This window comes from Sorex araneus, chromosome 4, assembly GCF_027595985.1.
Source record: "Sorex araneus isolate mSorAra2 chromosome 4, mSorAra2.pri, whole genome shotgun sequence".
Classification (NCBI taxonomy): domain Eukaryota; kingdom Metazoa; phylum Chordata; class Mammalia; order Eulipotyphla; family Soricidae; genus Sorex; species Sorex araneus.
In genome coordinates, this window is record NC_073305.1 from 36,989,457 (window position 1) to 37,012,239 (window position 22,783).

The 22,783-nt window shown below is 56.5% G+C and overlaps 2 protein-coding genes across 7 annotated transcripts in view; both read right to left on the reverse strand.

Annotated features, from left to right (window-relative positions):
• The window catches only part of SCN5A (sodium voltage-gated channel alpha subunit 5), a 103,433-nt gene extending 93,366 nt beyond the window's left edge, over positions 1-10,067 (reverse strand). For all 6 annotated transcript variants that reach the window (XM_055136166.1, XM_004614569.3, XM_004614564.3 and 3 more), the window contains exon 1: positions 9,933-10,067. The gene's annotated coding sequence lies outside the window, so the exon portion shown is untranslated. The remainder of the gene's footprint in view (positions 1-9,932) is intronic.
• SCN10A (sodium voltage-gated channel alpha subunit 10) overlaps positions 8,819-22,783 on the reverse strand; it is a 126,658-nt gene continuing 112,693 nt past the window's right edge. Inside the window, exons 28-30 of the mRNA XM_012934068.2 lie at positions 9,933-10,111; positions 9,724-9,813; positions 8,819-8,827 (exon numbers count right to left, since the gene is read on the reverse strand). Of these exons, the coding sequence (XP_012789522.2) occupies positions 8,819-8,827; positions 9,724-9,813; positions 9,933-10,111 (278 nt within the window). The remainder of the gene's footprint in view (positions 8,828-9,723; positions 9,814-9,932; positions 10,112-22,783) is intronic.

The window sequence follows — 22,783 nt, forward strand, 5'->3', positions numbered from 1 at the left end:
GTTCGTGCCAAACGCAGACTGGCAGTTGTGAAACCCACATAGATTCTGAAGGCTCAGTGTGTGAAGATCAACTATTTCACCATGAACTTCCAAAACCTATTTTGGTGGTTGTTATTGTTTTTGCTTTTTTGGGGGGGGGGTCGCACCCTGCGGTGCTTACTCCTGGCTCTGTGCTCAGGGACCACTCCCGGAGGTACTTGTCAGGGGGATTATGTGGGGTGCCAGGGATTGATGCCGGGTCAGCCCTGTGCAAGGCAGGTGCTCTGACTGCTGTACTATATTGCTCCCACCCTCACAACTTCTAAAATCTTGACCACAATTCAAGCATGCAATATCTTGGCTATCAGGGATCCCATAAAATATGTCGGAATTAATTAATTTCACCAGTTTCCTTTCTTGCTTATTTAAAAAAAAAAAAAAGACCTGGCCAGTAGGACCTTTACAGCTGCGTAGGTGACTTGCATCTGCAGCCTGACTTCTACGCTCTTGGATGTATTACAGAGCTCCACCTGCTCTGGGACTGGACCTCAGGGGACCTGGGGGTGGGGTAGGGAGCAGGAAACGGGGAGGAGTGCAGGGGGGTGTGGCTGGGTAGAAGGTGCAGTGTGCTCAGTGGATCAGAGAGCGGCCAGCTGGGCCTCTGGCAGCGGCTGTGGGTGGCCGGTGGCCGTGGTGGAGGCAGCAGCCACAGGTTGGGAGGCCCGCCCAGAGGAAGGGGAGGGGGAGGGAGGGGCCGAGGGCATGTTTCGGGCCAGCCCTCCAGCCCCGGCAATTATCAGCAGAGGCCCTGGGCGCTCCGGGGTAACCACTTGGACAAAGGCTCAGTGGGGGCACCAGCTGGTGCGGTGGCGGCCCGGCTTTCAGGGCCTTGCTCCCAGATCAAAGGCACACAGGCTGGTCCTTGCTCGGGGCCTCAGCGAACCAGCTCCCCGCGGCTCTGCTCCTCAGAGGCTGCACCGAGCCAGCGGAGTGCGCGGAGTGCGCGCGGGCATTAACCCTATCCCATCTGAGCCTGGGCTTAGGGGAGGGGAGTGGATCCAGGGGGGCGGGGGTGGGTGGGGCGGGGGCACCACCGCCCCCAGCAATCTGGGAAAGTCCTTCAGAATTACCCTCCTTCCTTCTGGAGGAGGAGGCAAAGGCGCCCACCCCAGCTCAGCCCGAAGCGCTGCCGGGGATGCCCTCATTTACATACATTTGCATCTCATTTATTCCAGCACTCAGGACTCAGCTAATAGGAAACCCTCCCCCGGCTCCCCGCCCCCCGCCCCTGCCATTGGCTAGACTGTAGTGATTCCTCAGACAGGGACACTGGGGTCCCTGGGAGCAGGCTGAGTAGGAGAAGAGGGGAGAGCCGCGAAGGGACACCTTTGGCCCGAGTCCTGGATTCAGCGCAAGGCCCACCCGGCTTCTGCATCTCATCTGCCCCCAGAGTCAGGACTGGCTCCTTCTCCGGGGAAACCGATGAGCAGCATTTTGGTGCCAGGCCTGGGGACTGCGACATTAGGGGCACCTCCACTGGGGCACGTGACTCCTTCATCCCCCAAACCTGAGGCTTTCCTGCCACATCCTTTACTGCCCCCATGCACAGGGCGCTTCGATGTGCTGGGGGGTGGGAGGTGGGGGCACTGAGCTACCAGATGAAGCCCTGGGCCCCCAGAATAACTCTGACCCCAGAGCCTGCATGCTCACCCCAGGGCACTTCTGTCCCAGACCTGGACCCTCAACAGCCACACAGATATACAATCAAGTCAGAGACATCAGAAGGTCATTCCCTGCCCTCCCCAATACCCCCCTCCCCCCGCCACTCGCCTGCCACCCAACCCACCCGAGGGGCACCCTTAGTCTCTCCAGCCCAGTTTCTCCCAACTCATTCTGATCCATGCTGGCCAGGAACAAGACTGCAGGGGACTGTCACTGACGCTATGGCAACAGGGGCATTTATGAGGCACCTACTGTGTACCCCGAGTCACAGACATACGCCCAGAGAGTATCCGACACACAGGGAAGCCTCCACCACAGCACAGCCTCGCTCCTCAAGCTGAGAGTCACAGGCCCACACGGGGTCATGCAACATTTTTTTGGTTTTCATTTTGGGAGGTTGGGGTTTGGGGGCCACAACACAGTGGTGCTAGGGGGCTACTCCCAGCTCAGTGATCAGGGGGTTACTCCTGGTGGAGCTGGGAGCATCAGGTGGTGCCGGGGATCAAACCTGGGACTCCAGGCACATGTGCTCCAGCCCAGAGAGCTGTGGCTCCTGCCCTGGTGAAACTTTAAATAAACTTGCTTTACAGATAGTATCCTGCGGATCACCCGTGAAGGCTTGATGTGTAGATTGTTTCATACATCTTTAGAGCTACGATGGCATAAAAATTTCTTGAGTTCAGAGAGAGAGAGAGAGTACAGGAAGTGAGGCTCTTGCCTTGCATATGGCTCACCCTGGCTCAATTCCCAGAGCGCCACCAGGAGTGGTGACCCCTGGGCACAGACACAGGAGTAAAGGAGTAAGCCCTGAGCACTGCCGGCGGTCGGCCCAACCCCATTCCCACGCCCACCGGCCCAAACATGAATTTCTCAGGTGAAAAGAGGTCACGAGTGGAAAAAGCTTAAGAAATTCTGCAAATGCTGGGGGCTTGGGAGCCCCCTGAGGGAGATAAACCTGTCCACCAACAGTCAAAATCTATGCCAGAGGTAGTACAGCGGGCAGGGCACTAGCCTTGCATGTGACTGGGCCAGGTTAGAGGGCCAGCAGCCCCTAGGGTCCCCTCGGCACAGAGTGACCTGAGCAAAGAGCCAAAAGGGAGCCTCCAGGTGTGACCCCTGACCATTGCCCCCATAAAAATAATCCCATGCCAACAGAGTATCAGGGATAACCAAATGCGCATCCCCCTGCTCCTAACACTCCTTTGAGCTGAGGTCGCACACACACGGCAAAGCGAACCAAGTGCAGGCTCCCAGTTGGCTGAATCGTAATGAATGCAGCCCCCTGTCTGACCACCGCCCCGCAGGAACGTTAAACGCGCTCATCTCCCTGGAAAGACCCTGTGAGCTTCCCAGCCGCCACTGCTGACTTTTCTCCCAGGAGCTACCTGGTCTGTTCAGGGTCTTCCTGTACCTCCCTGGACTCGGCGGTGCTCCTGCCTCAGTTCTTGCCGCAGCCGTTCAGGTCCCGCGTGAGGCTTGGGCTGGGGAGTCCCTGACCTGGCTTTGCTGGTGGGGGCCATTAAAGTCATCTCTGCAAGGGACCCCTGGGGCCAAGTCCTCAGTTCAATCCCCCAGCGCCAGGGCTGGAAGGTACCCACAGTCCAGCCACCTCTGGGCCCCATGGAGCTTTTTTTTGGGGGGGGGTTGACATAAAAACCGGCGATGCACAGGGGTTGCTCTTGACTCTGTACTCAGGAATCACTCCTGGCAGTGCTCGGTGGACCGTATAGGATGCTGGGAATGGAACGCGGGTCGGCCTCATGCAAGGCAAACGCCCTACCCGCTGTGCTATCACTCCAGCCCCCCAAGGAGATTTCTGGTTTTCTCTCTTTCTCTCAGACATTCCTAAAGCAGAAGCTCAAAAGCTGACAATTAGACATCCACTAGCTGCCCAGGCCAGCCAGTTGGCTGGGTTCTGTGAGCCCCTGGCTGTCGCCCATTTAACTGGCAGGTGGGGATGCAAGGAGCCTGCAGAACTCTGGGGCCTTCAGTTCCAGTCTGGCTCTGCGGGGCAGGTCTCGGCCCCCTGGCCCTCCTGTGCCTCCACACCAGTGGGGCATCCCTGGGGTGATGCCAGGGTCCCCGCAGGGGGATGGGCCCTTCCCAGGAACCAGCTCCTGGGACGGCAGTGCAGGGCCGGCCCCTGGGCTCTGAGGGGGCTCTTTGGACTTCCTCAGGCTCTGGACCCTGTCTGGTGAGGCCGAGCTTTGATGGCCCCAAGGAAGTGGGCTCAACCAGTCTCTCCCATGGTCTGATGTTCTCCCCCACTTTAAGACAGTCCCCGGCACTTTCCAGCCCACCCCAGAGAGGGGTCAGCTCTTGGGATCTGATAACTGATTTGCGTATGAAGCCTTTAAAAAGGTTTGAGGGCCAGAGCAATAGTCCAGGGGTAGGGCATTTATTTGCCTTACAGTGTGGCCAAACCCGGGTTCAATCCCCAGCACGCCATACGGTCCCCTGAGCAACACCAGGAGTCATTCCTGAGTGCAGAGCCAGAAGTAACCCCTGAGCATAGCCGGGTGTGACCCCAAAAAAAAGCAAAAAAAAAAAAAAAAAGACGAGTCAAGCACTTGCCTGGCAGAGGCCTTCGAGGAATCAATACCCGCCAGAAAGAGCTCCTCGGGTCAGGAGGGGCCTTTCCGATGTGCAAGAGTCGAGTCGTTCCCAGGATGTGCTGCAGGGGGGCAGCAGGAAGGAGGCCAGGGGCCACGGGGGGGGGGGGGGGGGGGAGGGGAGGAGGGGGGGAGGGGAACTCCCAGGACACAGCCTGGGTGTCCCCGTGACCTTAAGCCTGCGGGGTGACCGGCTTTGCAGCACTGTAAGGAGGGGACAGAGAACCCCTGGAGGGATCTCCCAGAGGAGAAGCCTTCCCGCCCCCCTCCCCCCTCCCCAACCCCAGATGCCGGGAGAGCCGCCCTGTCCTTCCACCAGGCGAATACCCCTGTGGGGACTCGACTCTGCACCGCCTCCCTGGGAGACTTAATCAGGAGAAAGAACCGAGGAGCAGAGCAAGAGGACTCCAGCCACCGCACAGAAACAACCCCAGACAACATCCTGCTCTGACTCCTTTCGCTTCTTCCAATCATGCACCTGGTGTGTGGCCGGGTTCCAGGCCCACCTCCTCCTCCAGGCAGCCCTCCCGGGGCCACTCAGGGCCACACTGATTTTTCTACCAGGAGAAGCTGCGAGGACCAGCTCCCAACTCCAGCTGCAGGTTTTCCCAGACCCGGGTAAATGGGGTGGTCTGCGGGGTGAACCTGGGAGGTCCCTCAGGCTGATCCACTGCTCACAGCTCTTCTGCGGCTGGCCTCGGGGCACGATGACCACAGCCCCCAGGACAGGAAGCGGGAGGCGGTGGACGTCTCGCTCCCTCATGGCTGTGACCACACAGGGGATGGGGACCGGGCAGGGGGCCAGGGGAGGGGAGACACGCTTCAGAGTCCAGGGGTCAGGATGCTCCTGCCCTCCTCAAAACCTTGGTCCTGGATTCCCTCCTTCACTGGAGGGTCCCCGGCCCAGGGGTGGATGTGGGGTCTCTATAAATAGCGCCCATTCCATATTGATCATCTCCAAAAGACACGGTATGTTCTAGGCCCATGGAGAGAAGAGTTGAGTCTAAAAATAGGCTCATCCCCAGGAACCGCTGCCAGCCCAGGCGAGTGGCGTGAGCCTCGCAGTGGACAGGGCAGCTGGGCTGCAGGGAGTCAGGGTTTGCAAATAGAGGCAAGGACCCTCTCCATGCTCCCCTGCCCCCAACCCTTCTGCTGCAGCTCCTGGGGGCGGGGTGGGGGCTGGACCCAGGCCTCCGGGCCTTTGCACATACAATTCCCTCTTTCAAAGCCACTTCTTCCAGATTTCCTCTTGTCCTCTGGGCCTCAGTTCAGTCTCCTCCCTTCACGTGGCCTCCCCTGACCACCCAAGTCTAGTCACTCCTGCCTGTTTCATTTATTGCCTCCGTCCCTTTCATTTCCTTTGCAGCACTCTTGAAATTTGTCTTATGCATTTGTGGTAGCTGGTTTGTCTTGCCCCCCTACTTCATCAGAGATGTGAGTATACAAGAATTGTACACTTTCTAGAACTTTCTAGAACTTCCCATGGCCCAGAATAAGGTACTGAGTGGCCATCTAGGGCAGACATGAGATCTCTGACAGCCCCTGACCATCCCTCTGAGGCCTCTGCCTCTGGCCACAGCATTCACCTTCTCCTGTCCCTGCCTCGGGATTTAGCCACAGCACTTTCACCGCAGCTCTGCTGCTCCTGGACACCTCTCCCACATAACCGTGCTCTGTGCCCAAAGCCTGGAACACTTCATCTCCTGAGAGCAGGAGCTCCCGCCCAGATGCCATGGGGAACCCACGGCTCCTACCATCCTCATCCTCTGACACGCGGAGACTCAGAGAGCTGCCAGCTCACTCCTTACCCTCCACGAGCCCACCGGACAAACGGGGAGGGTGCCCACTGCTGAGACACACCTTCACTCAGGCCAGGGCCTCTGTACTGCGGGAGATGCTTCCTGTCAGCCGTCACACATGGGCGCAGCGGACGGCCCACCCGCATGACTCCAGTGACCATGGGACTCTCCCCACCACCCTCATTCAGCCCCCCTCACTGCTCCCCTCTAATTTCTCCCCCTTAAATCATCACAACTCTGCCCACATACTGTCTACACCAGCTGTCTCTCTGTCCTCACCTCTAGCTTAGTCCTCAAGGTACGTCAGACGGGTCCTCATCCCCATTCACCCCTGGTCTGGCCATGCGGGGGCACCATGTGCTTGGGGGCAAAAGGGACCATTCCCAGAATGGTTGCTTGTACCCCCTGATGGGCCCTGTTGTTAAATGATGTACGGTTTAGTCTCCCCATCAACTTCTCCCAAGGCTCCTGGAGGGAGGAAGCCGGGGACTCCCCTTCCTTCCGTCTGCCCCTCCTCACTTTCTGTGACAGCTCCCACACCCGGCTCTCCACCCACACCCCTGACGGCTCCTTCCCAGCCTCCTTTGCGGACTTCCGCTTCGCAGGAAGGACCGCTCCGAGCTCCAGAGTCACCCCTCTTCTCTCCGACCTCCTTCTCCAGCTTGGGCTCACCTGGGCACCTGCAGGAGGACGGCTGCCTGGGCCTCGCCATGGAGTCGAATCAATCAGATTCTCAGAGAGAAGCCTGGACAGTAGGATTTTTTTTTTTCCTCTTGTTTTCTTAAGCTTTGCAAGTGATGCCAGCGCCGCCAGCCACTGTGTAGAACCCACTGGTCTGTCTGCCCGCTGGACAATGTAATTCAGAGGCTGGACCACCATGCTAGCCACTCCACCCATCAACTGCCGGCTCAGATTTCCTCCTTGACCCTGGGGGCACCCTCCCCTCCCACTCCTTCTCTCCCAGGAAATACTGCAGGTCCAAACCAGAAGCCTGAAAGAAAAGCAAATGCCTCTCCTCTGTTCTTTATCTAGCCTGCGGACCCAAATGTCACTTGCCGGTTCTCGCGCTTCCTCCAACACCCCCAGCCTGTTTACCCGGTAACAAGGGACACTGTTTAAGGAGCAACTGAAATTGGCGACCGAGACTGTGACAGGTCCCTTCCTGGGGGAAGGAGGACTGAGGGCCACAGGCTCTGTCACCTGGTCCCTCTCCTTCGCTGGGGTGACTTGAGGTGACACTTAGGGGCCTGTCCTGGAAGAGTCAGAGCAGAGGGACAGGCCTCTCGGCTCGACCCTGAGTCCAGCTGTGCAGCAGCTGCGTGAGCAAATGGTCGACCTTCTGGGGTCTTCCTTTCACCATCTGTGAAATGGTCCTTCTTCTGACCTCTGCCTCCATGTCCGGCGAGATGGGCTTTATAAAGTGCTCGGCGTGGCGCCTGGCTGGCACACAGCCCTCCCGTGCATGTGGGCTATTTTTAGTGCCGTTACTGAGGCTATAGTCCCAATTTCTGTACAGGGTGCCCGTGCCCCCGACCTTGGCTTCAGCTTCTGCTCCTCTCTCCCTTCCTACCATGAGACGCAACAGATCACTGAACTGACCTTTCTCCTCTGCGCAGTTGCACACACTGGCCCTTGGTGGCTGGCTTGCACCTGCTTCACCCAGAGAACTCCTATTCACTCTTCAAAACCCAGGTCTTTGTGCGTGTGTGTGTGCGTGTGCGTGTGCGTGTGTGTGTGTGTGTGTGTGTGTGTGTGTGTGTGTGTGAGAGAGAGAGAGAGAGAGAGAGAGAGAGAGAGAGAGAGAGAGAGAGCGAGCACCACAACTGTCTCTCACGTGGGCAATGGGGGTGCTATCTCCCACAGCTCACCCTCTCACTGGCCTCCCCAGGACTGCATGAGGAAACTTCCTGTGGACAGAAGAGACCGCTGTCCCAGGCTGCCCCCATGACACCCTTCCCCGAGGTCTGCCCGGGAACCAGTACCCTCCCCGCCCCCCCCACCCTGTCCTGGCTCCCCGTCTCCCAGCTGTCTCTGGTCTCACCACTCTGAGTCTAGTCCTCATGAGGAGTGAGTCAATCTGGAACTCTTCCAGAGGCGCTCTGAGCACCACACACACGCAGAGCCCAGCACCCGGAGGCCCAGCAGCTGCCCCTGCCACACCGGCATGAAGGCGGGACCCTGGCACCCCAGGGCCAGGTCCCCTTTCTGCTCTTTGGCTCAGCTCCTCTTGGGTCAGCATGAGACCAGCCTGGCCCCCAGGAAGTGGACTGCCAGCAACCTCCATCCTGAGTGGTGGCCCCTCATCCATTCTCCACGTGACCTTGGACAAGTCCTTGACTGGCGCTTGGCCTGCTTCCCCTGGACCACGCGGGCGGTGATCATGGGGTCGGATTAAGAGTTTAGAGGGGCTCATCTCAGCACTGGGACGCACCCTGGAGCATGAAATCCGTGTCCCGCCCTGCTTGTCCTCTGTCCGTTCCCGAGACAGCAGCTTGGCTGTGGCTACTAGCCGGTGGCCCCTCACGCAGCTGCTAGCTCCAGGCACACCTGCCCCATCCTCTGGGGTACGGGGACCGGGACAAGGCCAGGCCAGAGCACGAGCCTGAGTTCTGGGTGGGGACTCAGGAGCGGCCAGAGGAGCTCTGGCAGGGTCGGGTACACGGCAGGGTCGGGCACACTGCGTGTGCGTGGGTCTGGAAGTGCTGCCTAGGCGCCCTGCAGGAGGTGGGGTGAGGACTCGGCTGCGGAAAGGGAATGCCAACCCAGGGCCCCAGGACGAGCCCGGGGTGCCGCCACCTTCGCCCGGCCTCAAGGCACCGAGAAGAGCTGGCTCCGTCCACCACCTCGGCTCGGCTTCCGAGTCAGCGGTGCGCGGGCCTCCAACAGGTGTTTGTGAGGCGGGCCTAGGGCCAGGACCTGGCGCCCAGCACCCACCCCCAACTCCCAGTCTCCACACCGCCGGCCCGCACAAGGCTCAGCACCTCTACTTCCTCCGCGGGCGCCACCAAAGACGACGATCGAATAACACCGAGGACGCCAAGCGCCCGGGCCCCGGCCCGCTGGCAGGACAGCGAACTCTCCCCCAGTGCCGGCGCCCAGAGGTGCCCCGGCGGGCGGGCGCGCGCGGAGCACACAAGCGCCCCCGGCCCACAGGGCGCACGAGCCCCGGGACGGCCGGCTGGGGTGCCAGCGGGCACCGAGACCTCCCCGGGAGCCGGGCGCGCAGAGACAGGACGCGCAGCTCGGTCTCTGCTCGGCGCGGGGACAGCTGGGTCCCCGGCTCGGGCCGGCGGGTGTCGTCCCGGCGAGGAAGCCCCAGCGGACGGCTCCGCTCGGCCCCCTCCCCCACCCCGCCCCGTGCGCCCCCGGCCCTCCCGGGAACCTCGCTCACCGCGCGCCCAGCCGCCGCTCTGACCTTGGGGGTCTCAGGCTCGGGAAGGTGGGTCCCCATCTCAGACCCTGCCCAGTCTGCGCCAGCGGGGCCGGGAAGCCGGGGCCGCGACTTCCCCTCCCCCGGCCCTCGACAGCGCGCCGGGGAAGCCGGAAGGAGAGGGGAGGGATGGGGGCGGGCGGCGACCAGACGTTCCCCCCCAAACACACGAGGGGGATACCCTCCAGCCAGGTAGCTCCGTGTCCCCCTTGCCCCCTTCGTCCACCCTCGGGGGCAGCGATGGGGGAGGGAGCCGCAGGCGGACCCGGGGCTGGGGAGGGGGCGCACGGGGGCCGGAGGAGGGGACCTCGGGGACGAAAGTTGGGCGGCGGCGGACGCAGGGGGCTCCGGCGGGGCGCGGACCGCCGGGCCCCGGGGGCGCTCGCTTACCTGCGGGTTCCCCAGCCCGGGCCCCGGGATGGGCGTCTGCGGCTCGGCGCGGACTCGGCTGTGCGCGCGGGGCTTCGGGCACCGGCGCAGGCTCAGCGGCCCCGGGGGCGCGATCCCCGCTTCGCTGGGGCGCCGCGGCCGTCTCGGCTCCGCGGCTACGCCGGCGGCTCCGGCTCGGGCTGGGGGCGGGGTCGGGGGCGGGCCCCGCCTGGGCTCGGCCTGGGGCTCGGGGGCCCCGGGCTGGCTCCGCCCCAGAGCCGCGAGCCCCGGCTCGGCACGTGGCGCTCCGCCCGCCCGCTGGGTGAGCCCCCGGGGCCCCCCGCCGGCGCGCACCCCCCTCCACGCTGACCCCGGGGCTGCCCGCCGCAGACTGCCGCCCACGCGGACACGGACGGACTCGACACGCACGCACCCCGGGGCGCGCGCGCGCGCACACACACACACACACACACAGGCACACAAAAACGCACACACACGCGCACACGCACACACACTCCGACTTGGGGACGCCTCGGCACTGAGAGCCACCCACGCGGACACGGACAGGCGCGCACCCTCACACAGAACACGCACCCAGCCTCTCCGATTAGAAGACCTGACACTAGACACCCATTCTCGCAGACACGGACCTCCACGGTCCTCCGGCGTGGGGAGACGACGGGCACAGGCACCCCGGCGCAACGGCACCCGCGCGCGCTCACATGGACACAGGGAGACACATCGTCATAGGTACACCGACGAACTCGGCGACACCCACATGATCCAGAGGCACAGTTTCACTGACACAGTGACACAGAGACACGCGCTCACACAGAAACACACATATTCCAGGGGCGCGCACAGACGCACCCAGGTTGCACCATGATGAGCACCTGCCCTGATAATAGGTCGCAGGAGCCACAGAGACCCGGAAACCAGGAGGTGCCCCCACATGTGCGCCGACACTGGCACCCCACGGAGCCACCCCAGCCTCCACCTTTGCACAGCGACACGCTGACCCAGTCATAGGGCTGGACACTGCCTCACACCCCATAGAGTGCAGATCTGCACGTGACAGATGCAGCCCAGAAACCACCCAGGAAGACATTTCTTTATTTAAACTAGACAAACCACAGCTCTTGTGCACCCATACTCACAGCATCCATACTCACAGAGCACCCAGAGGTATGGCACACAGCACACATACACACAGGTCAAGTCACACACAGGCACGGTCACACAGTACATGCACAGTCATAGTCACACAGTACACATGCACACATGCACGCACACAGATATAGTCACATAGCACACGTAGGTATAGTCACACAGCACACATGCACACACAGGTATAGTCACACAGCACACATGCACACACAGTCATACAGCACACAGGCATGCACATACACAGGCACTGTCACACAGCACACGTGCACACAGGTATAATCATACAGCACACAGTTGCACATATGTATAATTACCACGCATGCATGCACATATAGGTATAATCACATAACACGCATGTGCACACACAAAAGTGTATGCACACAGTATCCACACAATATACGTGAGTATATTTACAGAATATACATGGAGGGATAGCCACATAGTATGCACACATGCACAGCGTCTATTCACCCACGACACCCACACAGGTATGCTCAGAGTACTCGCACACACGGACACACACACTGTCTTCCTTCTTCCCCAGCTTCTTCTTTTTCACTTTCCTTCCTAGCCATTTTCAAGACTCCTTAGGAGCAAGAATTGTGCCTGGAGCGATAATGAGGTGCTGGGGCTTTTGTGGCCTTAGGAGCTCAGAGTTTCTGAGTCTCCTTTCCTTTATTGGGGCCTCAGCGAAGTCACCAGGGGACCGCAGTCCCTTTGGGACCAGCAAGAAGTGCTCCTGGAAGAAGTGCAGAAGGAAGAGTCCCGCTGGGGAATCAACAGGAAAGAGCTCCTGGAAATTTCAGGACGGGCTAAGCAGGTGTCCGTTCGAAACCACTTACCCCTGTGCAGGCGAGAGGCCTCCGGTTGTCCAGCATCTCCCACTAGTGGCCAGAGAAGGAAGTGCAGGCAATGTCAATTTGCCCCGAGTGCGGCTTGCATCTGGACCGGTCTTCCCTGACCATCGACCTCTTGAAGAGGAGGTCCAGAGGACAATAGAGAGGGGGTTCTCCCTCGGGTCTTCCACCTCCAGCTTCTGGGACCCAGAGTGAAGATTCCAGAGTGAAGATCCCAAAGGAACACTGGGTCAGCAGAGGACGGCTAAGTCAGAGGCTGCTGGGGCAGGCATGAGAGAGCATCCCTGCCCGGTGTGTGTTTGCTCTTCAGAGCTGGGGGTTCCACCTTCCTCCGGAGGGCTAGGCAGTTGGAGACTGCCCATCGGGAGAGGTGAGAATAAATCCTGGATTCGAAAGAGGGTTGAGGTGCCCAGGAGAAGGGGGACCACATGCCCCAACAGCATTAGGGGGTCTGAGCGAGGCCCCAGAGAATGAGGAAGGGCAAGGTGCTACAAGGAGCCTGGATGGCTCCCTGCCTTGCCCTGCCCCAGACCCTTTTGTATCCGGGCAGGAGCGTGCGATGTTCTTGCAGAGAATGAGCGGCTCCCTTTAGCCTTCCCCCACCTCAGGTTCAAAGTGGGGTTCAGGGTCTCGTCGACGTCCAGCCGTATGGCACCCCTTCTCTCCAACTTTCTCTTTCTAATAGGTATGCTGGGTCGCCGGCATAGAACATCAGTGGCATTATTTGTGTGGGTTTCCTGTTTGTTACTGCCTCAGGCTCGCCATGTTTTACTTCTGTTATCCTTACATACAGAAAGGCGCACAAACCCCTTTCTGTTCCCGAACTGCCATGGCTTAAACATATCTGTAGACCTTGTGTGGTCACACTCTTCTCCAGTTGCTCACTAAACTCAAGATGACCCTCTACATCGGCTGTCTGCCGAGAGAACTTCATTATAGGAACACAACGTAGGGACTGCCCTGCCTGCTTTCTCCTGATCCACTCACCTTCATGAGATTGGCCCCTGTTCCTGCGTAGAGTCCGATTTTGATTTGTCCTCTCTGAAAAATAGAATGTCCGTGTATGAGTAGACCCCTGGTTATTTATCCAGTCTGCCTTAGGTAGGAATTAGGCAGTTTCTAGTTTGTGGGGCTGGGGGTACCAGGGATAGAGAGCCATGAATATTCTTATCCGTGAACTCATGGGGCACATATGCACATGTTGCTTCCAGGGCTATAACTGGGAGTAGATTTCTCAGACCCTCAGAGGGGCTGGGTTCACCTTAACAGACAGGGCAGAGGTTCTACCAATAGGCGCCGCACCTGCAGTGAAAGTGTGAGATTTTGGGCTTCTCAGCACCCTTGGGCACTGGGTATTTTTTTTTTAATCTTTTTCATCTCAGCCACCCAAGTGGGTGTACAGAGGTTTTGTATGGTGGTTGCTACTAGTGTGTCTCTGATGACTAATGAAATGGAGCCCCTTTTCTTGGTTTCCCAGCCACATGTGTGCATGCCATGTTTGTGAGGTAGATAAATTTGCTTCTTCATCTTTACTTCCCAGGCTTCTCCTTCCACCTGTAACTGCAGCCAGGCTGGTTGCCCGGGTGAAGTCTTTGCCGATGATGGCTGCAGCGTGTGGTCGCTCTCGTGGGGTTCCGTGCCCCTAGAGGCGCATGGCCGGGAGGATGAAGACAGGAAGGGAACGGACCAGGGATAGATGGCTTCGGTTTCTGTGTTCTTCGTGCTGCCTGGGGTGGGGACAGGTGAACAAGCTTGTTCAGGGTTTAGAACCCACCATGCCTGGGGATGAGGCATTGATGAAGGAGAAACTAGGGCTTCGGTCTAGAAACAGGAGAGCAGACCCAGAGGGGGGTCCTCCAGTCCTCCCAGCCAAAGGCTTGGCCACCGCCTGTCCCTGACTCTGGGAGCAGTGATCTGGCTCAGCAGAGGCAGGACGGACGAGCCTTGGGTGAGGGAAGTGACCTAGTGAAACTCCGGGTCCCCCACCTCTGGGGGATGCCACAGCCCTGGCCGAGGACCGGAGATTCCATGCTGAGAAAGTAACTAGCCCATAGGATCAGATCTCTGACCCTGGGCACCCACATGACCAGCCACCACGGAGCCCCCCCGGCTTCCAGCGGGAGCCTCTGGCTGTCCTGGCTGCAGGGGCGGTGTTGGTCATCAGGAGTCACAAGCAAAGCACCTGCTCTCCTGGAGAGGAAGGACGGCCGGCTGCACTCTGGTCTCTCTCTCCCTTGAACAAGGATGGGAACTGGGAGCTGACCAAGGCAGAGCCAGGAAAGTCAGGCCAGGAGATCCACCAGATATTGGTCCCAGTGGCAGTAAAACTCAGGGCTGTTGGGGCTGGAACAATAGCACAGCAGGTAGGGCGTTTGCCTTGCATGCAGCCAACCCGGGTTAGATTCCCAGCATCCCATATGGTCCCCTGAGCACTGCCAGGAGTAATTTCTGAGTGCAGAGCCAGGAGTAACCCCTGTGCATGGCCAGGTGTGACCCAAAATATGCAAACAACAACAACAACAAACAATAACAACAACAACAAAAAAACAACTAAGGGCTGTGTTCCCAGCGTCTCCCACTATGTGTGACGGAAGGAGCAGGAGTCTCTGTTCCTGCAGCCTGACTGCGTCAGGTGGGGTGGAGGCTGAGCCCAGGGCTCTTCATACAGACAGCTTCTAGCCCCACCCCTTCCCCCCACTTTCATAGGCGCTGGGTGCCTGAGCCCTAGAAAGTTGCCAGAGCTTTAAGAGGGGTTCATTTGCCTTTCTTGGCATCCCACTCTGACTGGGCACTTTGAACCCAACCTTCCCCTACGTGCTTCGTCAGTCATCTCTCCATGTGCCATGGACTGTCTTCCACCTTCTGTGATTTCCTCTGTCTTACCTGTGGCCCTTCTTGAGTTGATGCCCTTTAGAAACATTTCACTGTCCTCTGGGCAAACTTTCAAGAGAAGCCTTTAACCTGTGTCTTGAAGAAGGCCAGGCAATGTTAAAATGCTATTCTGGTGAGTTATCAGCATTTGTCTCTGGAGAGACTCGATTTACTTGAAATGCTCCAACACCCCAGATCCTTTTTCTTCGGAGGGAATCTGAAGGGAAATGTTGTAAGGGCGAGAACAAGGGCATGACCTGCTTTCAAAGGGAGCAGGGGTGAGGTCCCTCTCCTCCCTTTGTACGTATGTGGTGGACAGGTCCCTCTTCCTATGGGTGGCCATTGCCAGGTGGGATTTGCTTTCTCTAAATGCATGTCCCAAGTCCTAGTCGGACCCTTCATGCAGGCGTGCTTCTCCCGGCCCCTACTAGCCCAAACGCCGCTGGTCTGCATGCAAATGAGCCCAAGTACCCCTTCCTTAAGACACTTGACTGCCATCTGCTGGAGAGTGGAGAGAAAACCAACATCCATCTAGTCCCGGGATTGTGCTTCGGGCCCCAAGGAGTGACAGCTGCTCCTCTACCCATCTCTCATCTCCTTGCTATCAAATGCAATCCCTCACCCTTTGGCTCTTGCCAGAGAAGGAAACATGTCAGGGCCTGGAGGGGCAGAAGCTTATATAGGTTTCCTTACTCTTATCTGTGTGATTCAGAGCAGATCCAATCTTTCTAGGTAGATGCATTTCTGCAGTGTGGTGTGCAAACCCTCGGTCTCCTACAGGAGAGGTCTGCTCCCTGCCTCCCCAGAGCTCACTCCTGGCCCTTAGACACAACCTTTCAGAGGTGAAGCGCCTCGTCTAAAAATAGAATCACCTCTCATCTGGGCATTGTTGGGACGACCTAGTTGGAAATGGGCTTGAGAAATGGAGTAAGTAGTTGCAGTTGTACTCGCCAAAGCTTGCTGGCCTTTAGCCTTCAACTGTTTGTTGTGGTTGTTGTTTTGGGTTTTTTTTTTTCTCAGAAAGACTCTGAGATGGAGACTTGCAGGCAGCAGGCTTCTGGGAGTGGCCTACGAACAACTTTGCTAAGGAGGACGGTAGAGAAGCTGCTCTGTTTTGTGGTGGCCACACAGACCTCCCCCAAGGACCCACTGTGGACATGGGATCCATTCCACACGGAGCGAGATGAGAGTGAGCACGTGTCTCCCCTGCCACACCAGCCAGCCACCGGCCCTCTGCTGCCCCATGGAGGGACCTGGACACCAGGGCAACAACCCAGAACGGGGCACGGCTCTGAGCCACTCTCTTGGCAGTTGGCGGGACAAGAGTGCTCTGTCCTCAAGGGGTTCTTGGGCAGGTCCCGTAGCATCCCCTGACTTAGGGTTGCACAGGGGAAGGTGTGTTACTCCTGGTGGATGGAAAGGGGCCACATTTAAGGGAGCCATGCCAGGGTCTGGACACAGAATACCTTTCCTAGGTTGGGCTTGAGCGCAGCAAGAGGCGGCTGGCTGGGGCCAGACCCTAGCCCCGGTTCCTCCCTTGCCAAGGCCCCCTTAGCTTTAGCTGCACAAAGCATTTCCCACCGAAGTCTCCCAAGTCCAGACAGGGTGACCTGCTTCCTTCCATCTCACTGCATCCCCTGGGGAACACATGGAGACCCTGACTTCTGTCAGCTCTGTGACGGTGATATAGGTGTGCAGTATCCCGGTACCGCTCATACCACCACAATAATGGAGTCAAAGAGCTTCCGGGTGAGACTCAGAGGCTTCCAGCTCAGGTGCCGGCATCTGAAGGCAGCCCACAGATGTGAATGTGCATGTGTGTGTGTGTGTGTGTGTGAGTGTGTATGTGTGTACATAAGTGTGAGTATGTGCGTGTGTCTGTGTGTGAGTGTATGTGCATGAATGTTTGTGTGCATGTGTGTGTGGCTGTGTATAGTCATGTGTATGACTGTGTATGTATGTGTGTGATGTGAATATGTGTGCATGCATGCATGTGTGTGAGTCCATGTGTGTGGGTCTGTATGTGTATGAATGCTCTTGCACCATGTGTGATTGTGTATGTGCTAGGGGCAGAAACAGTGGCATAGTTTATACTATATTATATATATATGTACACAGTTTAATCTACAGTGAATATCTTAAACTCTAATTGCACTTTCCTGTTTACTTGGGTTGCCCCCATCTCTTGTTGCCTTACATTTACTCAGATTACCGGCCTGACTGCAGGTGTCGAGCATTTTCTGTCCTGGATTAAGGCCACACAGTCCCAAGAAGACTCTGGAATGCCCAGGGTGGTCACATGAGCTAGAATCAGAAGTCGGCAGGCATCGGTGGGAGGGCTTGGGGTGGGGCTTCTGGGTGCTGGGGGCTGCCTGTCGTGATGAGCAGCCTGGTGAAGGCAGGGCTGACTCGAGGTGGGCGGGGAGGGTGATGTTGGCTCCAGAGGCGCTAATGAGCTACGTGTCCAGCTGAAGGTCCCTGCGTGTGGCCACTGAGTTGCCACTGAAGTTCTACTTTTGAAAATTAAAAAAAAAGTTTAATTTAGGTGTCGTGATTTACGAAACTATCATTAGTAGGATTTCAAGCACACAGTGTCCTGGCACCAGCTCCGCCACCAATGCCAGCACCCCTCCACCACGGTTCCCAGGTTCCCTCGTGCCCCCAGCCCACCTCCTTAGTAGACACATTTTTAGGTTTGGTTATTGGGGTTTGGGTCCCCTCCTTAGTGTTAGCTCCAGTGGTTCGATGTACATAGATGCCTTATCTCTACACCATGTCCAAAGACCCTGAGCCTTGTCCCTCTGTCCCTCTACAGACCCGTTTTTTTTTTTTTAATTTTTGGGTCACACCCAGCCATGCTCACACCCGGCGATGCTCAGGGGTTACTCCTGGCTCATGCACTCAGGAATTACCCCTGGCAGTGCTCAGGGGACCATATGGGATGCTGGGAATTGAACCCGGGTTGGCCGCATGCAAGGTAAATGCCCTACCTGCTGTGCTATCGCTCTAGCCCCTCTACAGACCTGTTCTTAACTTTCCCTCCTTCATTTCTCTCCCTCTGAAACTAGGGCCTAAGGTTCACACACCTTTGATTCCATTCATTCCTTTGTCTGGCTATCCTATCTACCACAGATGATGAGAAAATCCAGGATTTGTCCTTCTCTTTCTTGATTTACTTCGCTTAATATGATATCCTCCAGTTCCATCCCAGTTGCAGCAAATTGCATGGTTTCATCCTTCCTTGTGGCTGCCTAGTATTTGCTCTTATATATAAAGGAACAATTTTAAAAATGGGATCAGAGATTCAGCTGAGGAGCCAGAGGCCCCAAATTCTATGTCTGGCACTATGTGGCCCTTTTGAGAACCACATGACCCCATCAGCATGGCACTGCAGGGTCTAAGTATTTAACTGTGTGTTCCTGTTGTCTGAGTAGCACCAGAAATTCTCCCCATCTTCCACTGAGCACTGCTTGGGAGGCATTCCACCCAAAAAACCCCACTGAAGAGCCACAGTACACCAGGTAGTGTGCTTGCCTTGCAAGCAGTTGGCCTGGGTTCAATTCCTGGAATCCTATATGGTCCATTGAGCACCACCAGGAGTAATTCTTGGGTGCAGAGCCAGGAATAGCCCCTGGGCACTGCCAGGTATGGCCTCCAAACCAACCAACCAACCCAACGCTGAACATTGTGATTGATAAAATCTGAGTGAATCCCTGTGTTGATAGGTGGGAGAACCCAGGCAGACTATGCTTTGTATGCTCTATTATTGCATTTCCATGACATCCTGGAGAAGGCAATTAAAGGCACAGGAACCAGATTCGTGGTTGCTAGTGGCGAGGGCCGGAGAGCTGAGGGAAGGGCAGGTGTGGCTGGCTGGGAATGGTTCTGTGCCTTGTCCATGGTGCTGCTTGCTTGCCTCATGCTGCATTTGTCAAAACTCATGGATGTTGACACTCCAAAGGAGAAATGTGCTGGAGTAAAGGAGTAAATGCATGTGAAAACATAGAGAGATAATTTCCAAACCAAAAAAGAAAGCACATTTACACATTTACCTTTCTGGAACAAAAGTGATACTTCTTTCAGAAGTGGAGAGGGAGGGAGAGAGAGAGAGAGAGAGAGAGAGAGAGAGAGAGAGAGAGAGAGAGAGAGAGAGAGAGAGAGAGAGAGAGAGAGAGGAGAGAGAGAGAGAGAAGGAGAAGAGAGAGGGAGAGAGAGGAGAGAGGAGAGAGAGGGAGAGAGAAGGAGGAGAGAGAGAGGGAGAGAGAGAAAAAGAGAGAGAGGGAGAGAGAGAGGGAGGGACGGAGGGAGGGAGAGGGAGAGAGGGGGAGGAAGGGGGGAGGGAGAAGGAAGAAAAGGGGGAGGGAGGAAGAGAGCACACCGGAGGTCTAGAGACATGGCCTGGAAGGGGGTGAGGTCAGGGGTGCTGTCTGAGCCCCACCAGCTGGAAGCCACAGGCATAGGGAACCCAAACTCCTTTGCTCAAGGGGGCTGGAATCAGAGCTTGTCGTGGCCAAAGCAGAGCTCGAAGACATGAAAATGAGACTGTGAGCCGGGCTTTGCTTCTGTCTGTTGAGTTGAGGTGTGTACTGGTCAGCTGGCCCCCCAGCCCCCTTGCCAAGGGAGCCCGCTGCCCCCACATTTAGGGGCCCTCCCTAGACCTTCCAGCTTTCCCAACACAAAAAACATGCAGAAAGAGGCCTGGCTGTGGGTCAGAGAACATCACTGGGTGGATGCCCCCCTCCCCCCCGCCAAATGTTCATCCAGAATGCTCAGAGCATGGGGGAGAGAAGCTCACCTCGCAGTTGCTCTCTTCTCTTTGTGACCAAGTGCTGACTGGGTCCCGGTGGCCTGGGCTGGCAAACTGCCAACCCCCTGCCACCTACGTCCCCTGAGAGAGAGAGAGAGGGTGTGTGTGTGTGTGTTGGGGGGGAAGAATAAAGGTGCCAAGCCTGACAAGAGAATTCAGAAGACTTTGTAAAGAAATCAGCTTCCCCCACCCCCCACTGGAAGTCAGTGCTTCGGGCCAGAAACTGCTCAGAACTGGCAGCAGCTGACAAAAGCTGCCTCTTGTCGGCAAGTGTATCAGCTTCTGGAGAGATAAGAGGCAGGGGCTGGAGTGCGGCTTCTCAAGTGAACGCTGACAGGAGCACAGAGCAGCTGCCTCCCACACGCCACCTAAGGAGCATCCGGGCTGCCAGCTCCCCCCCCCCCCCACTTCGCTCTTGGCGGGGACAGGCTCAGGACAGCCCTGATTGGCCAGTGGCACTCTCTGGAATTCCCCAGGTGGTGTGTGTTAGGGGGGCTGGGTGGGCAGGGAGAGACTTGGGGCTCGCCCATTGCATAATGAAGAAGGCAGCCTGACCATGTTGGTTCCGCAGGAAACAGGATTCCTGGGCCTCCCCCTTCTGGGACCAGATCAGCTGTATAGCCCAGTCTGGATTCGCACCAGGACCGCTCTCATCCACGGACCTTCTCCCGGGGGAAGGTGAGGGTGAGCCCTGGTGTGGCTCCCGTTCTTCCTGAAGCCCCCACTCAACAGCTCTCAGCCACCCCCAGCCTCAGAGCACACCTGTGATCCCTTTGGCCGGGACCCCAGCTGGGGTGTCCCTCCCAAGTAGATCAACGCCACTTCCTGTCCTTGCAGCCAGGACGCTGGGAGAGGATGGCCGAGAGCTGCCCACTCTGTGGCTCCCAGCCCACAGGCCCGCTTCGCGCTGCTGCTGGATCACACCAAATTGCCAAAGGGAACTTGGTGATGCTGCCCAGATCCTGCTGGGTGGACATAGTATACGTCCGGCATGAGCTAACGTTGCTGCAACATTTTCAGCCTCCTTGGAAGATAGAGTTCTGCTTGGGTTTGATTTAGGTGCCACCGATGAGATGTGCTGGTAGGAGATTGAGAGGGCAGAAGCCATCTTCCTGGTGCTCTGGCAGTCACAGCTGGCGAAGATGTTGGTCTTTTATGTATCAGTACTTCAGTGACCTGTGGTGGGTATTGGGGCATAAAGAAGCTGTGTGCAGACATTGAAATAGTTTCCTGATTGCGATGGATTCAAAACAATTGCTGTGTGTGTTAATGTGTATGTGTGTGTGTGTGTATGTGTGTGTGTGTGTGTGTGTGTGTGAGAGAGAGAGAGAGAGAGAGAGAGAGAGAGAGAGAGAGAGAGAGAGAGAGAGAGAGAGGTATAGCCTTCAAGAAATGGGCCTGTGTTTTCTCTTTCTCTGAAATCTGGATTGCTCTGTTTTGCTTGGATCCCTAGGCTCATGCTGTGTGACTTCTCAGGCTTCACCTTCAAGGCCCATAGCTTCTTCCTTCATTCTTTATATTTTTGAATGTTCTTAGAAACCAAACATCATATGAAGAAGTCTCACTACCAGGCTAGGAGAAACCCCAAATTGCCACTTAGGATGACATAGTCTGTGAGAAGGTGTCTGAGATCACAACATGTGGGAAGTGTTTTGGATTGCCCATTTCATCCGGCCCATCCACTGTATAAAGGCCCCATCCAATGGCACGTGGTTCTTCTGAACCATTCAGATAAGCCCCTCCCAGACTCCTGATCCTTAAACTCACAAGCAAATTAAATGGCAATGGCTTTAAGTCTATTAAGATTGGGTTGTTACATAGCAGGAGAAACTACCACCGTGATACTTAGATCACAGAAGTACGATTTTTTTGTTTGTTTGCTTTTGAGTCACACCTGGCTGTGCTCAAGGCTTACTCCTGGTTTTGTGCTCAGAGAGCACCACTGGCAGGCTTGAGGGAGTATATGAAGTGCAGGGGATTGAACCCAGGTCTGCTGTGTGCAAGGCAAGCACCTACCCGCTGTACTATGACTCCAGCCCCAATCACAGAATTGTTTTCTTTTTAAATGGAGATGAAATGTACATAAAATGTAGTTTTTAATTCTTGGGAGTCACACCCGGTGGTGCACAAGCTTACTCCTGGCTCTGTGCTCAGGGCTCACTTCTGATGTTGCTTAGGGGACCAGTGGCGGTGCTGGGGATGGAACCTGCTAGCCTCATGCAAAGTAAGTGCCTTGACCCTTCTACTATCCCTCCAGCCAATTTATATAAAATTTAAAGTGAATACTTTTTTTTGTTTGTTTTTGTGTCACACCCGGCGATGCACAGGGGTTACTCTTGGCTCTGCACTCAGGAATTACTCCTGGCAGTGCTCAGGGGACCATATGGGATGCTGGGAATCGAACCCAGGTCGGCCGCGTGCAAGGCAAACGCCCTACCCGATGTGCTATCGCTCCAGCCCCGTGAATACTTTTTAAAGTGATTGAACCCAGGACCTCACCCAAGCATGGCCAGCTGAGCCACATCTCTAGTCTTAAAGTGATCACTGGAGCACTGTCGTCCCGTTGTTCATCGATTTGCTCGAGCGGGCACCAGTAACGCCTCTGTTGTGAGACTTGTTGTTACTGTTTTGGCATATCAAATATGCCACAGGTACCTTGCCAGACTCTGCCGAGGGGGTGAGATACTCTTCGGTAGCTTGCCGGGCTCTCTGAGAGGGATGGAGGAATCGAACCTGGGTCAGCAGCGTGCAAGGCAAATGCCCTAACCGCTGTGCTATTGCTCCAGCCCCTTAAAGTGATAATTTATCAGTTTTTGACAAATGTGTATGTCTATCAAGATAGCACTATAATCATGACAATGAATATATCCATTACCAAAAAGAAATTCTTTGTGCTCCTTATGTGTCCAGATAGCTGCTCAATGCCAAGCAACTGTGGATCAGTTTCCTGTCACTACAAATGAATTTATATGTTTTTAGTAATTTATATGCAAGGGACCATGCCATATCCTTTTGTATTTTGGTAAGCAGATTTATTTTGAGTCATTCATGTTTTTTTGACCAATAGTTTTTATTTTTTTTCTGAGTATTTGTTCTGCTGTTTGGGTGTATTGGTTGTGTTACAGTTTATTTGTCTATTTACCTGTTGTGGACTTTCAGTTTGTTTTTAG